Below are 25,759 nucleotides of genomic sequence, written 5' to 3'. Positions count from 1 at the left end.
AGTCGGAAGCTTAACCGACTGAACCACCCAGGCTCCCTTTTTGAGACCCTTTTCTATGCCAGGCACCTCGCTAGGACTCTGGACTACAAAGACACACAAGATGCAATCTTTGTCTTCATGCTCGTTTCAACTATATCTTTTCTGTCTCCTTACGGAATTTTCTTTCCTTACTCTTGAACCATGCAACATCTCAGCTGCATAAGACCAGGAGATGGTATTTGTTGTGGACCCGTGGCAATGGACTGCCAGACGAAGTCTTTCAGATCTGATTTTGACTGCATATTCAAATGTTAAGATATCAGTACGGAAAATATAAGTGAGGAATTCTGACAAGGAGAAGATTAGTTGTTCATTTTGAAAAGGAGAATATGTTAGCATTCAGACTTCAAAGGACACATCATCTGATATAGTAAACAGATCATCTAAGAAGTTGCTAATTCCAATAACGAGGTGAGATGAATTAGAAAGTAAAGCATGGTTTTCGCTCCAGAGGAACACCGCACTCACGTCAATTTGCGAGGTGAAAGGATGGGGAAATTTTCAGTGTCTCCAACCAGGGGCTATTTCTATGGCTTCCAGAAGGGGCAACTGGTTGTAGCTGCAGAGTCCTCCGAGGGCCCTGCATTTTCGCCAAAGTCACTCTTTCTCAGAGGAGAAAAGCTGCATGTTTGATGAGACTGGAAAGATCGATAGTACAACATATTACAACCTGTTCTTCCAGTTAAGGCACCCTGTGATCTTACTGACAGCTCGATTTGAAAATTCAACTTTTAATGATGTACTTACGCATCATGCCAAATGGAAGTTATTTTGAGAGGTATAAAATAATGTTGCCATGATATCGCCCAGAAACAAACAGATGCCTCATCTGATGGGAGCTTTTGCAAATGGAAAACCTCAGACTCCCGAGGGCTGGTGATCTGCTTGGGAGTCAGGAAAGTGCTGGCTTGTTTTGCTGGGCTAGACTCCTGTGTGTTTCATGCATTTTTTAAACATCTCAATCTCATTTCCTTCTTGCCAAATGTATGATGTTAGGAAATCCCCATTTCTGGGGAGTGGCATCTCCCCTCTTGGGGCTCTGACTCATCCCAAGCAGGACCGACAGTAAGATAGGAAAGAAAGATGGGGGAAAAACCCTGATTGTTTTAACAGAGTCCTTGACTCTGTTAGCCCAGTTTCACACCCGAATTAGGCTATAGGAGGCGGTGAGTGATGGTTTTATAAGCCTGTTATTGTTTTGTTCTCAACTTTTTCCAGCAGTAAAATATAACTATCCGTGGTATCCGAACCAGGATCCCTTAAAGGTACAGATCGATTTGCATCACCATTTGCAACTTAAAGTCTTAATGGGAACAGTTTCTTTCTAGAAAGGAATCCTATTTTCAGTTCTTCTAAATGTTAAAGGCAGAGTGAAGGACCACGCCCTTTCTGGATCCTGTAGTTTAGGGATATCTAATTCAATACACTTAAGAGGGTCAGTGTCTGTTTTGCTCAGCTGTTCAGAAGGGAGAGGCTGAATATTGAAAACTACCTCATAGAATGTGATGGGCCATTGGACTGTCTGGATCCAAGGGAATATTTTTGAGCTGAGATGGTGAAAGGCCTCTGTCATGGCCTTGGGTCACTGCTAGGAAATATTTTCAAAGAACACTCCAGAGCCTTTCTGGCTAGATTTCTAGTTTACTTGACTTTTGCTAAAAAGTAAAAATTCCTTTAAAATAAAATGGAATTAAGTTGATTTCTAGGACTTCGCTGTTATTTTATTTATTTTCTAAAAAATTGCTCACCCCCCCCCCCCCAATTAATAAAATTTCCCATCTGAAGGGAAAAATAACATTGCAGAAGATGAGTCTTTTGGAATCCAGAGAGACTTACTAACCTCCGTGCAAGTGCTATGAAACAGACTTCCTCGGTCACTGGGCCATTCTGTTCAATAAAATATCCTGCAAATACCACGCACTATCTTATTTATAACTTAAAAACTGGGTTTAGTAGTTATAGTTGTATTGCTTTTGATGAAATATGAGGGAAGTCATAAGCCTCAAAAGCAAATATCCTGTATTCATTAGGAATATATCCAAGAAACAATGACTTTATAGTTGGATATTAATATTAATGATGTAAGAGCATTGCAAGCAGATTCCTCTGGAGAATCCTTGACATTAGTGTTATTTAAAGCTATTCTTTGTAAACCTTTGCTCAATTACTCAGGCTTAATCACCATTACCTTCTCCAAGTGACCTTCATGAACCCCATTTGGACATGTTTTGATCTATCTTTCACTCCTTATTCCTGTAAGATCAACTTTATGTGCTCCCTGGAATATTTCTCTTGAGACTTGTGATTTATGATCTACCAAATTATTCTTCTCTTACTTCCCATCCCCAAGCCCATGCATTCCCTACAGGAAAATCAAGAGGCAGGGCGAAGGCAAAGGAGTTTAGAGCTTTCATGGGAATTTCTTTCTTTGGTTGATATTTTCTCATCTCTGTAATTCACTCACAACACCTAATCACCCAAGTTCTGAGCCCAAACTTGTGTATCTGCTTATCTACCCCCTATTCATCACAGCTCCTCTCCTGTGCCCATGGGTAAATGTATACTTATCAGGTTCCATTACGGGAAAATGTGCTACTGGCCAGGACAGGACCGTGTTCTCTAAGTAGACCATAGATGCTCTCTTTATTCTCAGGCCATAACCAGGGTATGGCTGCAAAGGACATGCCAAAGGGACTCTCCAATATCTACTCTTATGATGTCTTTAACTCCCTTCCCCCCCCTTAAAACATTCAGTATTTTATGAGAAAAACTTTCTCATGTTTTCAAGCTTCTTTATTGGCATTCATTATCCACAGGTGGCTCTCTCAGTAGCCATCAGACCTTGAATGTTATCTGAGAATCAGGGGAATCAGATACTGATTGCATTGGGATGATGGGATTGATAACTGAAAATGTTCAATTAGCAACTAACAGATGACATATCTGTACAGCACTCTACAAAGTACCCACCCATCTCTTTTATTCACTTCATTCTCTTAACAACTTGTTCAGTGGTGATCGTGTCCCTCTCTTAGAGAGTTTGAGTGATTGCCCAAGGGCATACCTAGTTGAGACTTCGGACAATTAGCAGGTATGATTCTTTGTAACTCATTTACTATTTCACCTAGATCTAATTTAACTGAATATTTTCCGGGATGAGTTTAGCCGTGATGGAAGAGATGATTGCCTACGCAGTGAGATGGTGGAGAGGGGTGTGGGTTGAGGAAGAGCTTTAGTGGCAGAATATCTGAAGACCAACAGCTCCAGCAATTAGAAATTCACGTCCTTGGGTTAAAGCTTGTTGTTTGAGGACATTAATTTTCCCAGGAAACCACAGCACTCTCTCCTATAATCAGTCAGTGGCACTATAGTTTGAGATAACATGATGTTAGCCTTTGGGGAAGGTTCGTGCACAGATGAACCTTTGGGGAGGGTTCATGCACAGATGGCACAACAGGAAGGCTGTCATTCCTGGCTTCTGGGCCCAGCACATTGCTGGTTGCTCATACCTTCTGGGAGCAGAGGTGGCCTCACGTAATCCTCCCCAATCCAGCATCCCAGGCAACAACCTGTCTTTGATTGGAATTGTCATTTGAATTGGAACCCATATGGTTCCAAGCACAGATGGGGAAGGTGTGGGCTCTCTGCCTCAGGAGGATAGGGCTGGGTGAAGGGCCAGAGTAGGGACCACAGTGAGGCAAGCTGGGTGACTGGGTGATGGGGAGGGCACGAGAATATAAGGGAACTGGGGGCAAAAAGGAACTGGGAAGCTTCCAAATGAAAACATCATATCATTAATAATTCTGCCTAAATTTGTTCCTGTACATAAATGTATCTAGTGTCAAATATTTCAGTAGCAAAACAGAGAACTGAAAAAGAATATGAAAGCAGTGAACTCTGATATTTTCAAAAAAATTCTTGTAAAAAAAGAGATTCAAGGGGGACCAGTGGCTCAGCCAGTTAAGAGTCCGACTTCGGCTCAGGTCATGAGCTCACAGTTTGTGAGTTCAAGCCTCATGTTCGCTCTGTGCTGACAGCATGGAGCCTGGAACCTGCTTCGAGTTCTGTGTCTTCCTTGCTCTTTGCCCCTCACCCACTCACATTCTCTGTCTCTGTCTCTCTCAGAAATAAACATTAAAAAATATTAAAAAAAGAGATTCGAGGACACTTGTTCCTACAATGACTTCTGGTTTCAAACCCATCGTCCCACAGTTTGCTCTTCCTCCCGCTGCTCTCTGTCCCCACCCCACCCCCCCCCCAAAAAAAAAAACGCCCCTAGCGTTTTTTCTGGAACTGCTCCATCCTGACAGAAGTTTGAGAACTTGGCTCCAGAACTCTGAAGTGCAGTGCAGCAATCTGAACTGCCAAGACCACAAAGAAGATTAAGACAAAATATGCCTTCAAGGAAGGCATGACATGGTTGGAAAGAACACATGGACACATGAAAAGAAAATGTAACTAAGAAAAGGAAAATGGATGATTAAAGGCGATATGGCCAACGAAGGGCAGAGGATGTGAAATCCAGGTGAACAAGGGTCATAAGCAAAGCTTCTGGAAAGCTGTTGCCTTGAGCCATTCCCAAAGAAAAAGAGTCTATGTGGAGGTGTCCATGCAGGAAATGTATGGGGAACCAATCTGCCTCTTTGGAGTTCTCTTCAGAGGATGACTGGGCATAGGGGAGGAGCTGAACTGTGATGTAGTTCCAGATGGCCTCAGTTAGGAGCTGGGAGCTGAGATGGCCTTTCGGAGCTGTCTTGAATTGGGGCAATGAAGCCAGGCCTTTGCGGTTTCCACCATCAACCAGTCATTGAGGGTCAGCTTCGTCAGGGTGAGTGATGTGACCTTGGGCCAGGGGGACTCAGTTGAGAGCCCTTAGCTTCCAGGGGGTACCAGCAACTGGCAGAAAGGGTGTTTCAGTCCTAAAGGGATGGAGCTGGGGTGGTTTCACAGTGTGCACCATCAGTTTCAGTTCACATGGATCCTGAGGTCTATGGGTCGGATTTGTGTGGTTGGAGAAAAGGAAAAGGGACCTTTCAGTCCGAAGAGGCACACGATAGGTTTTGTTTTTTGGTTTTTGTTTCCAAGTGAGCAGAACACGGTAGCTCTAAGTCAAGGGTACATGTAAGCAAACAGGCAGGATAAGAAACTAGGAGGAGGACAAGGGGCTTCCTGTAGAGAATCTTGAACACTAGCCATGCCTGTACTTCTGTACTTCATCATTTTCTGAACAAAAATATCACATTATCAGCATATGATATGATATCTGTTTTTAAATATATATTATTTTTCACTGATACAAATGTGGGAGTGAAGGATATGGGGACCACTTGTTATGAGCAAATTAAAATTTTTTTGTTACATTTTATTTCTTTTTGATATGTATATGTATGTATATATATATGTATATATATATGTATATATATACATATATATAGAGAGAGAGAGAGAGAGAAAGAGAGAGAGAGAGAGAGCACACACACAAGTGGGGGAGGGGCAGAGAGCGAGGGAGACCCAGAATCCCAAGCAGCCTCCAGGCTCTGAACTGTCAGCACAGATCCCAACATGGGGCTTGAACTCACAAACCATGAGATCTTGACCTGAGCTGAAGTCAGATGCTTAACCGACTGAGCCACCCAGGCACCCCATGTTATAAGCAAATTTAAAGTGTGATTTGGGATCATTTGTCACATTTGCTCTCAAATTTGTTTCATTTCCTAATTGCTCATAAGAGTACTGCTCAAAGAGTACATATTATCTATCTATCTATCATCTATTTATATCTACCTATCCATTTATCATCTATCTATCATTTATCTATCTATCTATCTATGTATCTATATCTATCTGTATCTTTCTGGCGTTCGACCATACTATGAGATGAAAAATCAGTCTGCAAATATGGTAAAATCTTGCAGAGCAACCTTTAGGATTCTGAAAGCTGATATTTCCTTGTAACATGTTCTCCATGTTTCAGAAAGCTATATGTCATTATGAAGGAAACAGGCTGATGGGGCCCTTTCATATTGGCTTCAAAATGAAAGAGAACACAGTTAAAATAGGGACATACTGGGTGACTTTGGATAATGGACACTTTTTTGTAAGGTAATTGTTACCCAAAATGCAGGGACACGTTAATTTTTTTATAGGCTGTGCATTTTGCACTTTGAAATGAGAATGGGAAGAGAGGTAGCTGCTGGGTGGGATGATGAATGGATGGTGGACAGAGCCAGGACTGAACCTAAGCAGTAGTTCCACATATTCTGTGTTGGATACTTTCCAGAGTAAATATGGAAAATGATGCCACTTGTCTTATTTTTGTTCTTTCCATTCGTAGAACTGTGAAATTTACTACCATTTTTTTTACAGAGCTTATTTTGAGGAGTTATTAATTTGAGTAAAATACTGTAGATTGTTTTGAGAAAGGTTATATAAAGATAAAAAGAATATAAAATAAGAATTCAGTGTCTTGGCAACTGAAAATCGGGTCTCTGGTTTACAAAGCATAGTCTTCTGCAAAGGATATTTTTAGAGATAGTTAATTAGAGTACTCAGTGGAATTTTTATACCTGTTGTGCCTGAGAGTCCCATGGAGCTGGTTATAGCTCCTAGGGGTTTCTATTTCAGGAGGTTTGATACAACCCAGAGATGTGCATTTTAACATGCGTCCTGCCTGATTCTGAAGCAGATGATCTGCTGTCCGCATCTAGTGATCACTACGCTTTTGAATAGGGATCTGCACATGCTTATAGGGTCTAGGCAGGAAATACAAATAAGGGGGGCTGATCTGGTGTAAGTCACTTAGGGCCTGGTGCCAACTCTGGCAAGCTGGAAAGCACATATAATGGGGTCCACAGTGTCTCCGTTTTAACTGATTGCTGTCATGTGGGAATATGAATCCGGCATTGCCAGAGAGCCTGATTCTTTTAACAGATACCAAGAAGCTGGAATTTTATGTGTCCAAATATTTAAGTGTTGATATCTAATTGAAAAAACTAAAGACACCATGTGGAACAGATAAGACGTGTGTGTTGGTTTCAGTCTGAGAAGCCAGTTCAATGCATCTGGTCTAAAGAAGGAAGGAGAGGCGTCTGGGTGGCTTAGTCAGTTGAGACTCTAACTCTTGACTTTGGTTCAGGTTGTCATCCCAGGGTTGTGAGATTGAGCCCCCGTGCTGGGCTCCATGATGAGTGTGCAGCCTAAGATTCTCTCTCTCTCTGTCTCTCTCTCTTTTTCCCTCTGCTCCTCCCCCCTGCTTATGTGCTCTCTTTCTAAAATAAAATTAAAAGAAAAAGAAGGAAGGAACACAATGCTTTGGGATTGTGCAGAGTGAGTTTTGATGCTGTGAAGGCAGAATGGTCTTAGTTGATTTTCTCTAGAGAGGTTGCAAAAACTACACTGTTTAGTGGGAGTAAAAAAAAATCTATTATTTCCAATTACTTCCTTAGAGATTTTATTTGCAGATTTGGACCGGCATCCCATGTTTCACAGTGTCAGGGCAGGGGGGTGAATGTGTTGGGATGGGCTCGAGGACTTGAAGCTAAGGGTGGGAATTGGGAGGGAACAACAGCAGGAGCAGAGTCTTCCCAAGTTCCTGGGGCCAGAATGATGTGAAAGTAGAAGAGCAAAGATTCTAACACAGCCAGACAGATATCCAGAGAGCTGGAGTCAGGATGAAGCTGGGAGTGATACCTTGAATCAGATGTTAGCTCATCACAGGGTTTTGTTTTGTTTTGTTTTTTAATAAAGCGGTGAGTTCTAAGTGAGTTCTATTTTAGAAAAGAACAGTTACATAAATTTTGAGCGACCAGAATTTTCATCTAATATATTGTTCCATCCCTTCTGCATTCACAGCATTTAAATATGTCTAAGCTCGACCTTCCTTTGTGGCCCTCTATAGACCCTGGCCAACGGACTTTTGAAGGAGAAAGACGAACTCAGCCAAAGTACCCTAATTTGAGGCTGGACCATTGGAATGGCTGTGGAGGATGAATATAAAATGATATTCCTGAGCTTGCCTTCTGCGTCTGGAGGCAGCTCAGATCAGTCTCACTGCTGCCAGCGTTGGCTGGGGGACAGGGGTGGCTGAGGGAGGAGGTAGGATGTGTTAGTGGTTCCCAGACCCGGCTGGAGATCAGTCACAACTCTGTTGAAAACACAGATCGGCCAGGATGAGCTCATAATGCTGCAGTAACAAACAGGTCCTGAATTGTGGGGACCTTAATACAACCAAGTGTATTTCTTAGACTCTATCAGTGGGAATGTTAGTTCGACAAGGTTAGTGTGTGTGTGTGTGCGTGTGTGTGTGTGTGTGTGTGCTCACTGTGGTCACCTGGGGACTCAGGCTGATAGAGGCTTCATCTCCATGTGACTGCTTCGGTGAAGGGAAGTGGGCAGCACCACCCACTGGCTTTTAAGGATCTGCCTGAGAACGACACACGTCACTTCTGCTCACATTTCAAAAGCAAGTCACGTGGTCAAGTCTAACTTCAAAAGAGGCAGGAACGTGCACTCCTACCACAGGTTTATAGAGTGTAGAGATGGAATGTTTGTGAAGAGTCCTATTAAATACCACAACCCTTAAGATTCTGATTCATTCTATCTTCCCCAATCATTCTAGTGATCTAACTTTGGAAACCCCTGGCCCATCCAAATGATCTTTGGAAGAACTGCCTGGCTGCTGGTTGAGTTCTTTTCCTGCCTTCTTGAAAAGGCACCGCAGGGAGTGAGTGTAAGATTGCGTTAGCAGACGTCCAGCAGTGAACCACTTTTAGGAGCAATTCACCCACTCTTCAAGAGGGAACCAAATGCAAAGTAATTGTATTTTTTATTTCTATGAACAACAAAATACATAATTTCACATCCCATTGCTTTTGAGAGCACATATATTACAAATAAAGGAACTCCACAAACTTTAGAGATTAGTATTTATCAACATGTTTGTACACATACACAAATATTTTAATATAATGGTATCTGAAATGTTATTCATATAATTTTAGCACTGTCATAAGTATTAACTAAAAAGGCTCTTTTAAATTTGGTAAAAACCATATATTTTACAATCTTCTATTTACATTTGGAATATGCTTAAATGTTACAAAAACATTCACTTTGACCTTTAAAATATGTGTACTAGGACTTGGTATTGAACATATTATAACTGACAGCAAACTTAGGGTTTGCTTTTGAGCTACACATTCGTTGGAATTTCACGGCAAATATTCAGCTTGGCTTGATCAATGCTGCTCAAAGGAATAAAAAAATCATAAGAAATGTGCAAAGCCGAAAGCTGGCGAAATTCTCAAGCTAGCGAGGTAAAAAAAAAAAAAAAATATTAACACTATAAAAACTTCAAATAAATTAAGTCTTTCTCTTCCCCGAGATGAGCTACAAATTCAGAAGGGTCCCTTCGAGGCGCGTCTGATGCAGCAGACCTCCCTTCAAGCGTCCTCACTGGCTGAGATGGAGACAGTGGGTAAAGGGGGAGCCGGCCTACTAATTACTCGTGGACAGGTTCGCTCCGCTCCGCGCTTTGACGGGTCGTCCCTGCACATAATCTTGACAGGACAAAATACAACAGGACAAAACAGAGCGAAAATCGAGAGTTTCATGTTAATATCACCAAACGCGAAATGAAAAGCCAGAACAAGGATCTTTTTCTTCCCCACAAGGATTCTGCAAGCTTTTGGAAATGTACTTATTAGAGTAGTTCTGAAGAATTTTTTTTTTTTTCCAAGCCCATGCCATCAGCATTGTGGCAAGATTTAAAATAGCTTCACGGCATAAGAGACTCTTAAAAAATGAGAATAAACTGAGGGTTGATGGGGAGTGGGAGGGAGGGGAGGGTGGGTGATGGGTATAGAGGAGGGCACCTTTTGGGATGAGCACTGGGTGTTGTATGGAAACCAATTTGACGATAAATTTCATATATTGAAAAAAAAAATAGCTTCACGGTACTCTTCAGCTATCACATATGAATTTATAAGTGAACCGCTTTATGATGGTATCTGAATAACTCCAGAATTTTACTTTACTTTAAAAGTTTGTAATTCACATTGTCATCTACAAGAAAGGGAAGCATCTGAAAGGTCATTTAAATGTTTGCATTAATGGAAATTTAATGTACGAAAAAAAATATACCTTGACCTGACTTTGAAAATAATATTAGCGTGTCAAATAATACTCTCCTGTCAGATCTGTTCAAATAATGAAATGTAAATATTATAACAAGAGTAGAGCCCCTGGACATCTCTAAGATGTATCTCTGTAAAGAAGAGACTTAATGAATATTTCAAATTTCTAGTTATGAAGATTTTCCCACTAGCTTCACAAATTACTGTGGTTTAGCTCTAACCTTCTTCTAAGACAGATTAACACTTCTGTCTGCACAAGGCACCAAGCATCTGGGTACCCTATACTGCCAACAAATTCTTACGATCAACGCCACAAGTTTTGCGCCAGTAATTTGGGAAATAATGTGTGCAGAGAGTATCTGAAGCTCCCAGAACAAGATGACTTTGCATCTTGCCTACTTGGCACTGTGGCAGAGTAGATCTGTTCCTCTCTCTGTACTTTATATTTGAGATCCATTCCCGCTGCTGACTTCACTATGCTATCGTCCTCACCGCTGGAGCCGACTCCAAATGAGCATCTTATATTTATGTTTCATCCAGTTACTTACATCTATGTCTCACGCCTCCATTAAAGGACGCTTTGATGTTTTGGCTACTTATAAAATAGTGTGGCGTTCCGGCTGCCTATAAAGGTAGTTATTGTCTGCCTGTCATTTAGCAACTCCAACTGCTTTATCTCGTCTATCCTTTTTATCCTCTTCCATCTCATTCCTTACACTGACGTTTCTTTCATTAATTAGGTGGCTTTAGGATACCCTGTTAGCTGAGATTTTTCTGGACACTCTTGGAATGAGTTGCATAATTAATTCTATTTCTTTCTTTTTGTTAATTTTTAAAAATTTTTATTTTTTATTTTTGAAAGAGAGAGAGAGAGAGAACAGGGGAGGCCAGAGAGAGAGGGAGACACAGGATCCGAAGCAGGCTCCAGGCTCTGAGCTGTCAGCACAGAGCCTGATGAGGGGCTCGAACCCACGAACTGTGAAATCATGACCTGAGCTGGAGTCGGACATTCAACTGACTGAGCCACCCAGGTGCCCCAATTAATTCTATTTTTGTTTTTCTAAAGTTCTGTATCTATTCTAACCCTTCCTGCCTTCCTTCCTTCCTTTCTTTTCTTTCCTTTTCTTTCGCAGCAGGCTAAAGTTTATTAGAGTATAAGATCAGAAAGGGAGAATGGTAGGAAAGCTTTCAGAGAGGGGACATTCAAAAGTGAATGCCCACTATTTCTATTTTTAAAAGTTCAATGGTAGAATTTCTCTCTTCCCTGTAATTATATATGTAACTTTCCCCAGAACATGTCATGAGTATAAAAGCATGTGAATGTATTCATGCATTACAGATTATGGTTTGCTCATGCATTACAGGATTACACTAAAATTTGACCACTCTTCCCTCCACTACAGTTTGAACCCAATCATTATGGCCAGGTGCCTTTTCATTAAGAAAAATTGAGAAAAGAAGCAAATAATTTTTGTTGTTGTTCTTGTAAATCTGAACTGAGATAAATACCCATTTTTTAAAATACTATGGACTTTGTAGATCTTTATCACTGGCTATCTATTTCTGATTTCAGGAAATTGTTCATTACAACCAACAAATAACACTTGTCGATACTTGCCATGACAATAGCTTATTTTGCTCTAGATAACTTATGTTTTGCTATGGACAATTTATACTTATGACTGATAATTATTGACTAACCAGTTCTTCCTCTAGAATCTCTTTTACAGAGCTAGGAGTTAATACTTTGTCCTCATTTCAATCTAAGGTGGAAATGTAGTAGAGTAAATCAGTTTTAAGGGAAACTTGTTTTGAAGATACCATGTACATGTTACAGGACACATATTGTAGTCATTGTCCCATATATAAATACTGATGTGACAAATTTCCAGGACTGGGAGAAAGTCGATCTTTCCTGCTGACAAATCGGTCTATTTTACTGAATAATATGATCTGTGCCATCCATCCATTTCTTTTCTTTGTGTCAATCTCTAGGAAGCACAGAACCTTTGTTTTGACTTTGCTTCTTTTAGCAAAGGTTTCCCGGGAAAAAAAGTTATCTTTCTCTCCTCTTAATCACCTGGTTCTTGTCTTTGTCTCTTTTGTTTGTTTTATTTTGTTTTTTTGCAATTTGAGGTATACGGAATCTCTGTTTAGGATACGAATGAGCTCAATCAAATACACTTTATAAATTGGGGGAGTATGAATTTTCTTTTTAAAAGCTAAGTTGTTGGGGTGCCTGGGTGGCTCAGTCGGTTAAGCGTCCTACTCTTGATTTTGACTCAAGTCATGGGCTTGGGTCATGATCTTGCGGTTCTTGAGTTGGAGCCCTGAATTGGGCTCCATGGCTTGGGATTCTCTGTCTTGTTCCTTCTCTCTCTGCTCCTCCCCTGCAGGCGTGTGCTCTCTCTCTCTCTCAAAATAAATAAATAAAATAAACTTACAAAAAAGCTAAGTTGTTAACTTTGATTGGCAAGCTTCCCCCCACCCCACATCAACCTATCTTGAAATGGAAATAAAGTTCTTCTAATGAAACACTCAGAGAACACTAGCCACTGTGGAGATATCTGGGGAATATGAACAAGTAGGAAGGGGTAGGCAGATTAGAAGGCCACAAAGGACAGTGTAGACAAAAGGAAAGAAAAACATACCACTTTTGCTTATAGTACTGAGGGAAATACTAGACACAGAGGAACAGAAGCTGTACAGACACGGACCGTGACAAAGCTGTCAGGAAAAAAAAAGAGAAAAGCATTTTTTTGCCAGAAGTTTCAAGGTCAGATGCAATTTATAGTTGGAAACAAGCATTTCTTCACCACCTTTCCCAACTTTAAGATCCATTGCTTGTTATTTTTGTTTCACTCTCAGATGTGATCACCCCTTGCAAGCGAGGCATCCCTCTTGAGTTTTTAATTCCCATCACCTCTTAATCATCTGAAACCACTAATAATAATCCCTCATTGAGGAATCCTAGCCAGGAAGATAAATGATCTCCAACGTAAGTCCATTAACCAATGTTTTTGGCTACTCTGGAGAGTTTAAAATGTGGGTAAAAGGAGGGGTGCCTGGCAGGCTCAGTCGGTTAAGCGTCCAACTTTGGCTCGGGTCATGATCTCACGGTCCATGAGCTCGAGCCCCGTGTCGGGCTCTGTGCTGACAGCTCAGAGCCCGGGGCCTGCTTCGGATTCTGTGTCTCCCTCTCTCCCTGCCCCTCCCCTGCTCACGTTCTCTCTCTCTCTGTCTCAAAAATAAATAAACATTAAAAAAAAATTAAAATGTGAGTAAAAGGAAATGGAAAAGAAGAAAAAAGAAACATGTGGGAAATGCACTCAGAAGAAAACATTCATGTGATACATTTCAGGCTTTGTGAATAGTGTGGATAGTGTTCAGCCATTTATTTAAAAAAATTTTTTTTTTAACATTTATTTATTTTTGAGACAGAGAGAGACAGAGCATGAACGGGGGAGGGTCAGAGAGAGGGAGACACAGAATCTGAAGCAGGCTCCGGGCTCTGAGCCGTCAGCACAGAGCGCGACGCGGGGCTCGAACCCACGGACCGCGAGATCGTGACCTGAGCCGAAGTCGGCCGCTTAACCGACTGAGCCACCCAGGCGCCCCAGTGCTCGGCCATTTAAAGAGACGAAAGGAAACGCATTTTTAGTGAGTGGCTACTATGCATGAGGCACTATCAGGAGATTATTCAAATTGTCCCCCTCCCTCAATTATTCCACGAAGAGCACATCTGACTTCTGGAGGGGGCCACGGGTAATAAGCTAGATGTCCAGGTCCAGTGTGAGAGTTGATGGATGCTGGGAAGCCAAAGAATAGCGCTTGGCTTTCGACCACTTGATTACGTGTCCCTCCCAAGTACCGTGATTAATGAATATCCAGATTTTGTGCACAGCTTTATAGAACATGCTGGCTACATGCCAGAAATCATGGATAACTTGCTGGTGGGGTAGAGGATCGAGTTTTGCCCAGTTCTGCACATCTTCAGGAGGCCCAGCCTGTGTCGAGGCAGTCTCCATCTTAATGAGCCAGGCCCTTAGTCCTGGCGTTCCTCTGGAGTATGGTGCAGAGACCCCTGGTGGCGGAACTGTGGGACTCCGTGTCACAGCCTGGGAGTTGGGACGTCCTACATCCGGGACGGGAGTGGCAGCAAACCTAGCGGAACGTCGCCCGCTGTTCCCTACTGTCTAATAGGTTCCATCTGTTCTAGAAAACCAATAGCTCATATGGTTTGGCTAAACATATCTGAGAACTTCGGAAATCACCTGGGTTCTCATCTTCTTTTTTGTTTTTTAAATAGATTTTTCCCCAACCTGATCTCTGTTTGGAGAGGCACGGAGTGTTGTACGCGGAGGAGGGAGCAACTCAGCGCCACGGTGGTCACGAAAGAGAGGAGGCATTTACAGGCCTCCTGGCACCGGGGCTAAAATGGGCACTTCCTATGTACTGGCAGCGTGGGCCGCCTCCAGGAAGGTCTTACCTGCTCATTCATGATTGTGGAAAGTTCACTGAGCATGTCCTTATAATGGGACCTCAGCTCTTCCTGGTACTCCAGCTGATCCTCCTTGATGAGGCGCTCATTCACATCAAGGGCCTGTCCACACGCGTCTGCAAATTGCCTTTGGGGACAGCAGTCAGCAAATTAACAGCCAGCCCCAGAAAGCGGCAACTCAAAGTCGGGCCTCGGTGAGACTCTGCTGCCTTGGAGAGGGTCGGGCGGGTGGCTCCTGCCTGAAGGAGTTCCAGAACATTCCGACAAAGAAAAGCTTACCTGAATATTTCCTTCAGAAGTTTTACTTGGTTGTCAGGGTATCTCTTCGCATTGGTTTCTTCAAGGAAAGCTCGTGCGTAGGCCATCGGCCCAGCGTTAACCTGTGGGGGGAGAAGAGAAACGTCTGAGGAGAAACCCATCTCCCCCTTGGCTGGAGCCTTCTCCACAGCTAGAAGGAGTAGCTTCCATCATGCAGCGCCCACATCCTCTCATGCTGCTGTGGGGTCCACCGATTTGTTACCTGTCTTCTCTGCTGTCCCCCCACTCAGAAGTCAGTAAGTTACTGAAGGATCCAGCTGCGTGCTATACCTCACGGTACCTTCTCTCAAACGGTCACTTGTCCCTCGTTTCACATTTTTTGTCACGTCTGCCCTCTGCTTGCACCGTTATTTTCTTAATATCTTTGAAAACTAGACTCGTTTTGATTTACTCACGTTGAATTTTAATATCTGTGAAATCAAATGTGTGATGTACTACTTATTTATTTATTTTTTTTCTATTCACATTCAAGTCAACCCTTCACTATTAATGGCAGCCATTCGCGTATGCACCCCCCTGGGAGTCACTTTTTCACCGGATTCCGCTTAACAGTCTGGCCTAGATTCCGGCCGGAGGAGGCATTTATCAGATTTGCCGAATGAATGCACGATGCCAGGACCCACTCCTGCTCGCACACATGCGTAGGCTTCCATTCACGAAGGAGTCCGTACCCTTTAGTGCTTATGGTCTCTTCATGTGACTGTGGGGCTTGGAAGGAATAAGGTCACAGCAGAAGGAAGCTAACACTGTATTCGAGCTGCCTTCAGATGCCCGTGCCTGCCAGGTATTGCCAGCATGGCACAATGAGTAAACATTCTGGATGCTCCCTTTCGTGCCCCCCGGTCCAACGTCCACCTTCCTTGACACAGCTCTATGCTGAGAGAAGCTGTCCCGTTTGGAGGACAGCAATGGTTCTTTTGCCTTCCGGCTTAAAAAAAAAAAATTATTATTACTATTTCGAGTCAGCCATGGGGACACGCAGAAAAGGTGGGCGGGGAAGAGGAGAGCAGGTCAACATCAGGGTCGGCCTCACTGATTTTTCCTTTTTGCCTCGGGCTCCTATGTAGTTCCACACGGCATTGTTATGGGCCTGCCCTGGTTCAAAATTTTAACTCTTTGCTCATTATAAATTGTTGGCATCGCACAAATATTATTCTATCCTGGGTACCGAGGTTTTTGATGCCCACTTACATTGTGTGCCCGAGGTGAGTGCCTCACCCGAATCTCCCTGGTCCCAGCCGGGCTGGGTTTGTTGGCCACAGGGTTTCCTCTGTGTGGTCCTCTATCTGGCAGAGGTGGCCTCAGCAGCTGGCTCTCCCAGCTCTCGCTCTATTCAACCCAGTCTTGTCTCCTCTCCAGCTCCGGATCTAGGGGCGGGTAACAGCCCCTCGGTCTTGTCAGCTCCTGTGCCCACCTTGTTGTTTGTCCTAAATACTGCTCATACCTCTGCAAACAGTCTGTTTGTTCTCTTTTCTTTAATCACCCACAGTGAGCAGGCCATCTGCTGCTTTACCAGGCCCCTGACACTCAGATAAATACCGACACACATCTTGTGAACCAATAAACATTTTTAAAGGCTTTGTTTCTGAACACGTTCGTGAGGCTCTCACGGACAGATATTGATGAGACAGCCGTATTTGTCATTCATTCATTCATTCATTCATTCGTTCACTCATTAGATTTTCGAATATAGAATAGAGTTTATGCGGAGAAGATGGGAAAGGAGGATTTTATTTCAGCTAAACTTAAAGAAAAGAAAAAAAAGGTTCATCTCCTGGTGTTCGCACTGGCAACAAAACAAAGTTTTCAAGACTCGGAAAAAGTTGCGGACAGTATCAGAACAGAAAAATGGCTCTCACATCCTCTGTCAGAAATTTCGAGGGCACTTGGTACCAGGTGCCACGGGCCGTGTGCGTCTCTGCTCTGGACAATGCCTACCTTCACGCTGACACTTCCTTGGACTTTGAGCTGCAGTCTGATCATGTCCACCTCGTCCATTGTGCAAAGCTGATTCAGCTCAGAAACTTTCTTGGACATCTCGTCAATGGCCACTTCGATAGGATTCAGTTCTGTGCTCGACTGGCTTATGACTTGTATTCGCTTCTTCACGTAGGGGAACAAGTGACTGGCTGCACGAAAACAACGCGAGAGAATGTAAAGCCTGAGGGTTAGGGAGGCGTCCAGGGTACCCCTGAAGGTCCGGATGATCTTGTATCTCTCTTTTGGAAAATGTTTATTTATTTTTGAGACGCACACACGCGCACGCACACACACACACACACACACACTGTGCAAGCGGGGGAGGGGCAGAGAGAGAGGGAGGCACAGAATCGGAAGCAGGCTCCAGGCTCCTAGCTGTCAGCACAGAGCCCCACGCGGGGCTCGAACTCACGCACCGCGAGATCATGATGTGAGCCGAAGTCGGTCGCTTACCCAACTGAGCCACCGGGGCCCCCCTTGTATCTCTTTTTTATACACAGCACATTCCACCCTGCACTTTTTCTGTGTATGTGAGTTATTTTTTCTCCTGTATACCATGGTGTCTAACGTCTCTTAGGTTTTGGCCCAACTAATGTTGCCTGGCTTGCTCTTACGCACCTGGCTGGCCAACATGTCCTCGTTCTATGGGCTGGATTAAGGCCTTTACAGTCTCCAGCCACTGAAAAGATTACAGTTTCCCTCACAACTTATAATTCAAATAAAAACGACACTAAACCACACTAACGAATGCTTCCGTCTCCACCAAATAGCACGTTATAATCTCTTTGTTCCGATCGTTTACGATAAAAGTTCTGAAAAAGTTTCCCGGAAGATGAATGTGTCCTGTCATCTGGATGTCGCTGCTATTCTTGTATCCATTGCGCTATCCAGGACTGCTCATCAAGATTCTTCTAGAATACCCTCGTGCGTCTTTCTCCTCCGTCGGCCTGAGGGGCCCCTCCCGCGTATTCCCATTTTCTCTCTCATACTCTGCTCACCTGAACGTCTTGCTTTACTTGGCTCTCTCCTACCAGACCGTGAACCCTGAGGGCAAGAGTCCTGTTGCATTTGTTTCAGCTCCCAGAACGGCGCCCGGCACCTAGCAGGCGCTCACGGCACGGTTGCTCAGGAAGCGAGAGGCTCCCCGGCTCCTAGAGTAGCTCTAGACAGCGCTGGAAGGGATGTGGGAGGTCATCCCCTGCGTTCAGCTGACACGTGAGGAGCCCCAGCTCCAGAATGGTTTCGAATCTTGCCCCAAGCACACAATTCTGAGAGCTGCTAACCCTCAAGTCACCGGGGGTGGGCTCAGGGAGGGACGAGAGGTTAAGTTCGGAGCTGTTCCCGGGACACCGGCACCATGACCTTTGCGGCCCTGACGTCTACAGGGAAGGGGCGGATGAGGTAACCGTAGGGGCGGTTTCTCTTCTGGTTGACTTCCCAAGGGGGGGGGGGGGGACGCCAGCTCCCCCCGGCCGGCATTCCTAATTTCGCACACGTCGGGTGGCTGTCCGCGAGACTGCGACCACCCCCGCCCCCCACCAGGGGGCGCGCGTTGCAGCCAGCGCTCCGCCCGGCCGCGGGCGGCACTTACTGGTCAGCACGGTGCGCCTCTTGCACTGCTCCTCTACCCCGCCGTGCTTCTTGCCCGACAGCGTAAAGGGCGTCTCGAAGACGAAGCGGTTGATGTTGTGGTGCATCTCGAAATCCGTCTTTCGGTCCTCGATTTCCTTTTCCTCGAAGAATGGTGTGACATAGGTCACCTGGATGTAGGCATATTTGGGGTCCAGATCCTTGGGGTTTACCTGGGTGGACGCGTTAACGGGGGAAGAGAGTGGTGAGCCGCAGGTGCTCCGGGAAGCGAGCAGGGCGCTCATGCGTTCCCCCCGCTGGCACCCTGCCGGCCTGTCCCTGTCCCCGTGGGGAAGAACAGGCAGTCGGATCCTTTCAGAGGCTGGGTGGCCCTGGAACCACAGAAAGAGTAACGGGCCAGACTGCGGTCAAGCGGCCAGATGGTGGCAGAGGTAGGACCAGAGCCAAACTTTCCGGCAGTGACGTTCTTCCAAACATACGCACCTGGCTAAGGCGTTTCAGTTATAATCCTTTCTTTTCTTTTTAAGTGTTTATTTTTGAGAGAGAGAGGGCAGAGAGAGAGAGAGAGAGAGAGAGAGAGGCAGAGAGGGAGACACAGAATCCCAGGCAGGCTTCAGGCTCTGAGCTGTCAGCACAGAGCCCGACGCGGGGCTCGAACTCACAGACCGCGAGATCATGACCAGAGCTGAAGTCGGACGCTTAACCGTCTGAGCCACCTAGGTGCCCCTCTTTTCTTTCTCTTCTGTAGTCAATGTCCTCACTTTTGTCTAGAACACAAGCTTTTTTTTCCTTTTTATGTATTTTTGAGAGAGAGAGAGAGAGAGAGAGAGAGAGAGCGCGCAGCAGAGGAGGGGCAGAGATAGGGGGACAGAGGACCTGAAGGGGGACAGAGGACCTCTGCGCTGACAACAGCGAGCCCGCAGTGGGGCTTGAACTCACGAACCATGAGATTATGACCTTAGACTAAGTCGGACGCTCAACCCACTGAGCCACCCAGGCGTCCGGAGAAAACAAGCTTCTTAAGAGTGGAAATATATCTCCTTGTCCTTCTATGATTCAGCCATGTACCTAGACCTGGGCTCGGGCTTGTAAGGTAGAAGGGGGTTCTTTGTTGGCTGAGTGGATTAACTGGTTAGCCTGTCTCATGATTGCAAATATATTTATTTTCAGTTTCTCTAATACCTTCTCTTATCTGCAATAAGTCATCCTATATAATTTCTTTACTAATTCTGCTTTGGTGAATAAGCTTCAGAAATAGCAAGGAAGACAGGCTAGGGGGTCCCAAGAAGAGCCAGGGAATTTTCAAGGTTGGAAGAGATGATTCTCAGCCTCTTTTCTAAAGATTTCTGGAAGAATTTTTAAACTTCTTCCAGCTTTCTCCATCTGTTTACGTACTCACTGCCTATCTGATTCCAGAAATTTGAGGAAGCTCATGAACTTATTTATGATGTTCCTAAAATTATACTGTAAGATGAGTATAACTGTATCCACTTTACAGATTAAAGAAAAAAAATTCACAGTGGTTATCTAGTTTCTCCAAGATGGATCACCAGCTGATAGAAGGTGCCATGATGGAATGAAGACTGCAGATGCCTGCCACTAAATTGGGCATTTTTCTCATCTCACTAGGAACCCTATGTTTCCTATTTAGGAGTGCCACCATGAGGGTGATTCGAGTTCTTTCCATCTTTAAGGGGAAGGGGATCTTACCTTTCAAGCTAAGGGAGAGAGTGGCGGGCACATCGTGACAATTTCTGCCCAGACCCAGGAATCTCATGCCCTGATCCCTCCAAATACCAGCTGAGTAAAAGAGGAGGGGAGAAAAGAGACCTTTTCTTTGGTGGCCCAACAGCGGCCTCCCCACGTGGGCACCAACCTGCTTTTTGAGATGCGTTCCTCTGCTATACTTTTCTGTCCAACCTGTGTTGCAGACACCTGCCATTGTGTCCCCTTCTCATTCCTCCCTGGCATCGCCTGTGCCGGGCTTCTCAGAATGCCCTCTGCTTCCGGCAAACGGCTTCTCACTCTGCGATCCCCAGATCAGACATCCTTCCTCCGTGAAGCATTGCCCAGCCAAGAATGAGCTGCTCAGGGAGCCTTGAACTTTCTCCCTGTGACTTAGGCCTGTCTCCCGAGGAACTCCCTGGGCTCTATTTAATTAACCGTTTGCATGTAGCCGCCTCTTCTTAACCCCGTGTGCACCGTGAGCTCTGGAAAGAACAGTGGGCCCCATCACTTTAACCCTTAGGTTGCTATTCAAATGCAAGTGATCTATGGCAGAAGTAGAGAATTTGGTAACTTGTTTCTGAGGTTACCTAAAAGTTACTCAAATAAACACACGTAACATTTTTGACCAAAAAAAAAAAAAAAAAAAAAATCGCCAACCATCGAATAAACAAACAGCCAAAACCTCCCGTGTGGTTGAGGTAGGTTACTTTGCAGTCAGGCAGAAAATGAAAACCTTAACAGATGCAGATAAAAAGACTAAAAAAAAAAAAAGGAGTCAGTCATTCACATGTGCATGGATGCTGATTTTCCTTTACCTTGTTGGAATCCTGGATTATCTTCACATTGTCTGCACCAAATTTATCCGCATAGAGCTTGAGCAGTCTTTGAGAAATCTCCGAGAGGCCCGTCAGCTTAGGCTCTTTATAAATATACTCCTTACCTTCCTCCTCTTCAAAAAAGCCCTATGGGAAACGCACAACGAAACACCAGTTTTATTAGGGTGCTCCAATTGCAAATCACAAACACAAACAAAAGCCATTTACTTAAATAATATATCCAGTCTTCGGTTGTTATCCAAGCCATGGATCAGCACCCTATGAAATTGAAAGAAAAAGTAACGTAAAGAAAACAAAATATCATGTTAGAATCAGCCAATAATGAAACACTCCCCACCAGGCCAAAGACCCTCCTGAGATAACCTTACACCTGTTTTCTCTGTTTGCAGAAATCCGTGGTTACACCTGCTTGCATGTATTTTGGGAGAAGAATGCCCTCATGTGGCAGCCTGGGGTAGAACACAGAGTCTGGAGTAATTTTTGGCCTTTTTCCTAAGGCCTTCTTCACGTCTTTGGCTCGAGCGGAGGAAACTCTGTATGTCATGTAAACGTACCTAGAGGTACGAGTCGATATGCACCCCACATCACGTCAGATGCAAAGCCACAAGTCTCTGGATCGTTGTCCTCACAGGAATGACATATGGTAGGTATGTTCCCAAGTGCTGCTATTTTAAAAAGGACTGTGATATGTCTTCAGACGCCCGACGCAAGCATTTGCAATTTCATTATTCCATTTACTTTGCTAATAGGTCTTTTACAATCCTGCAAAGCTAAAATAGGGGATTGAAAACAGTAACCATGCCATCATGTTTATGCCGTAGGAGCAAGTAGGTTTCAGCCTCTGTTAATTTTATTTGTCTGGTTTGAAACGGGGTGGGGGAAGGTAAGATTCTATCATCTGAGGATAACCAAGTGAGGCAATCTTCGCATCTCCTTCTCTTTGAAGAGACACAGCATCATCTTTCCTGTGGAATGCACGTGGCCTCAGAATACTGGATTAAGTGGGGAGTTAAGAACCTAGGCTCTCACGGTTTCTTCTGACTGCAGAGTTTACCTCATGAAAATGGCTTTTGAGGGCCAGGTGAAGATCCGGAGGTCAGAAAGAATCTTAGCTGTACTTTTTCTGCTTTTCTCATTTCTGACTAAAAAAAGAACTATTCATTGTATGTAAAACACACACGCAGCAAGCATTCTAATGCTGGACTTTTGGCTAACGTGAGGTGATTGACCTAAGAGTAAGGATTAAAATGCACAACCATATGGTGCTTTATGCTTGCAAAGCACTTTTGCCAGGTAAAGTCTGGCCATGTGAACAGGATCCTTCGTTTCGTAAATGGGCTGTAACTGAAGACGATGAACTCGTTCATCAGCAGAGTTCTTGGCAAGCAGGTAACTGCCTGCTTCCTTGTGCGTTTCCAGAACTGCCTTGGGGCTTTTCAAAGGCAGAGAAGTGTCTTGTCCAACAGTACATGTTCAGTGTTCAACACAGAGCCCGGTCTTTAGGGGAATTTCACTCTACCTTCGTTGAATGAATAAGCAGGTGAATGAAATAGTTCTTAGAGGGCACACATCTTCAACATGCGTATTTGCACCGGGTATAACTGGAAAAGATTCCGTGGATTCTAATAAAGATGTTTTTATTGAACGATTTTTTTTTTTTTTAAAGAATGGTCAAGACGAAACACAGCTGAATATAGGAGTCCCCTGACCCCAAACGGCTAAAAAAAAGTGTCTTAGAGTATTGAAAGCTCAAAACGTGCTTCACCGTCATTCCTCAAGAGTTGGTAGGGGTAGTGAGGTCTGGCCCAGTTCCCACATGGCTTCCAGCCTGCCATGGTTTTTCTGTCTCTGTCTTTGTGAAGATTTGTCTGGTTCAAGGTCAGAAGTTAGTGGCTAAAATCGACAGACTGACACATCAGAGAAACAGGACTTCTGAGGCCATCAACCAGAACCCCCACGGGGCAATCGCTACAGCCGCATTTGCAACTTCCTTTTCAATAAGAAAAACATCTCCAAGTTTCAGGAAAAGATTTTCTCACCACGCTGTGAAAACTAGCACAAAGAGACATTTTCACTGTGAATTTTTCTCCACTGACAAATTTCTGAGTCCAGGGTTAGCAGCAAGGGAGAGGTGGGAAGCAGGATTTTATTGTCATTACTCTGACCGTTGGCTCTGGTCTCAGTCATGACCTGTGACTTCCTTTCATCCCTGCTCCTTGATCTGCATGATGGAAATAGTACAGACTCAGAAGTCTAGTGGGAGACCCCAAGAACAGTGCCTGGTACACAATAGGCCCTTGGTGTGTGTTAGTGCTGATGAGGAGGACAGCAATAACAAAGAAAAACATTCCTTGTCAGCAGAGCAATCTGAGCTCTGACTAGCATGCAGGGAAAACAGCTTAACTGAGTGTGGAGTGCTTAAAAATACACATCTCCAGCTGCTCTGCATGGCAACTACAGTTTTCCTTATTATTATGAAAGGTCTATTGACGCTGATTTCAATATCTTGGTAAGTGACCGATCAGAAAGAAATTGTGATTATTTACTCATTTGGCCTGAAAATAGACACCTGTTGGGACCATTTTCTGTAAGAAGTAGAAAGAAGCTGGAGTGGAAGAATTAAAAATTTCACCTGCCGTCTTCTGGGGATCACGCAAGAGCTTCTGGAGCCAGCTCAATGGCAGTTCTGAAAATAGGGGGAACGTGTGCTTACCTTTTACCCAGAGAAACTATCAAAGCATAGCCCACTGAGCCATAGGACACTGTCTGAGGGAAGTTTTCAATTTCTAGCTCTCTGAAATAAATGATTCATCAGTAGGGACACAGGTGATGACAACCCAGGGGTCGTCTGTCTTTTGCTTCCGCCCCAAGGTTACGAGTAAACTGCCTTTCGTGGCAATGGGAAATGTGATCTCTGCATTTCCCTTGCTAGTTTGACTTGCTAAATGTCACGGTACAATGCGATACATATTCTGAGCAGTCGTTGTGAGGAAACAGCACATATTCCAGTTAAACAAGGACTCTGAATCAGCGCAGTTAACAACCATGAGTTACGGAGCGTGCAGGCAATAGATGATGATAAAAATATACTTCAGTGGAACTGGTAACTAAAATTGACTCCTTATTAGATGTTTCTGAAGATTCTTCAGAATCCACAAAGCCCCTGCATCATTACGGGGAATGTCAAATAGAAGCGTCCCTGCTATTCTACTTAAGTATTTTGAAGTTCACAAGCAAAGGAATGCATTCAAAGAGGAACCTCGTGTATAAATGTGGGTCAGAAAGTATTAAAAGGCTAGATGCTAAGCTAAGCTACAAGAATGCAGACATTTTCATAGAAACGCAAACCTCTCTCTCGATATATATTTTAAATACATATGTGTTAAAGATACATCTCTATATATTTTAAACACAAATTATAAGTATTAAAAATATATTCTATATCAATGACTTTCATATACATGGGGAGCCAGAAGGGTGTAGCACACGACCAGAAGGTGGTTTTTCAAACTACACATCCGCCTTCTCTCCTCCTCTTAATCTCTTTTCTGTCAAGTTTCTGAGACACATCTACACCCATGCAGGCAAGATGGGGAACCATGAAATCTGTATCTTTTGGCCAACAGAAGAAACAGTCCCCAAGCCTTTCATTTGTACATTCCAAGAGCATCTGGCTGATATTCTAAGTTATGCAATGGGTATTCCACTTGCTTGCTTTCACGCTCAATGTCAGGGCCTAAGTATTTCATTGATTACAGGTGGTGTTTGATCACTACTGCTGTTTCATCAGTCTGGAAATGAAAACATCAGGGACACTCTGGAGGGTGCTTTATATAGGCCGCTCTGTGTAAAATCTCCACAGTCAATGACGTCAGGTGTTGCATTTGAAAATCCATGTTATGCAAGACTTGCGTTCTTAAGGCCCCCGCCATGAAAAAAAGGAGTTTCCAACTTGTTTTCTATTATCTGCCTCCTTGCAGACATAATAACTACACTAGCCAATACCATGTGATGAAAGCACTACCCACACGGGACGCTAAAATATTTACCGGAAGGCCTTAGGGAGGCAAAGAGCCTATAGCGTATTATATCCCCATAATCTTCGTAACATGATTGCAAGACATGCCAATTTGGACATTAAAAGATGAATTTTACAGGGACCTAAAGTGCCATCATGAAAAAGAAATTATTTCCGACTACGGGGATTATGCTAATCAAGTAGTTAAGACTTTATCGTAGATCTTTAGAACTTTCATTCTGCGCACGTTCAGGGAAATGTTCAAATCGAGTTAGTAGCTCTTCATCATCAAGTGTGAAGTGATGTGCACTGTCCGCGCCTGTTCAAGACCTGTTCACACTCTCCACTTGGGGTCCTGGGACAGCTTTTTGAATTTCATCTGAACAGTGATGAACGAGGCTCTACATTGCCGTGTATCAAGACGACCTCCATTAGGTTTTGTTCAAAGGGGGCTGGGGTTTGGGCTTAGAAAGTACCACGCTTAGGCATGTACCCAGGTCTGCAGATTTTCCAAAACACGTTTAAGCTTAGGTTGGAACTTTTAATGCAAGACACTTGAGAATACTGGCAGCGTTAAAAGAGAAAAAAACCAAGTGCACAGTCAGCACACGTTATT

At 43.9% G+C, this 25,759-nt stretch overlaps 1 protein-coding gene across 11 annotated transcripts in view; it reads right to left on the bottom strand.

The window, feature by feature from the left end:
- Positions 1-8,844: 8,844 nt before the first annotated feature.
- Positions 8,845-25,759, bottom strand: part of DOCK10 (dedicator of cytokinesis 10) — a 270,916-nt gene continuing 254,001 nt past the window's right edge. For 8 of the 11 annotated variants that reach the window (XM_058703033.1, XM_058703042.1, XM_058703088.1 and 5 more), the window contains 7 exons: positions 21,105-21,251; positions 18,563-18,773; positions 16,930-17,120; positions 14,953-15,053; positions 14,662-14,800; positions 12,824-12,899; positions 8,845-9,596 (listed from right to left, as the gene is read on the bottom strand). In XM_058703033.1, coding sequence (XP_058559016.1) covers positions 9,535-9,596; positions 12,824-12,899; positions 14,662-14,800; positions 14,953-15,053; positions 16,930-17,120; positions 18,563-18,773; positions 21,105-21,251 — 927 coding nt within the window. In that variant the 3' untranslated portion in view covers positions 8,845-9,534. The remainder of the gene's footprint in view (positions 9,597-12,823; positions 12,900-14,661; positions 14,801-14,952; positions 15,054-16,929; positions 17,121-18,562; positions 18,774-21,104; positions 21,252-25,759) is intronic. The other 3 variants (XM_058703060.1, XM_058703026.1, XM_058703081.1) reach the window with 1 other exon arrangement.

Source organism: Neofelis nebulosa, chromosome 2 (genome assembly GCF_028018385.1).
Source record: "Neofelis nebulosa isolate mNeoNeb1 chromosome 2, mNeoNeb1.pri, whole genome shotgun sequence".
In the NCBI taxonomy this organism is placed as follows: Eukaryota; Metazoa; Chordata; class Mammalia; order Carnivora; family Felidae; genus Neofelis; species Neofelis nebulosa.
The sequence above is the reverse complement of the archived record's forward strand: the minus strand, read 5'-3'. Positions and strand labels throughout refer to the sequence as shown.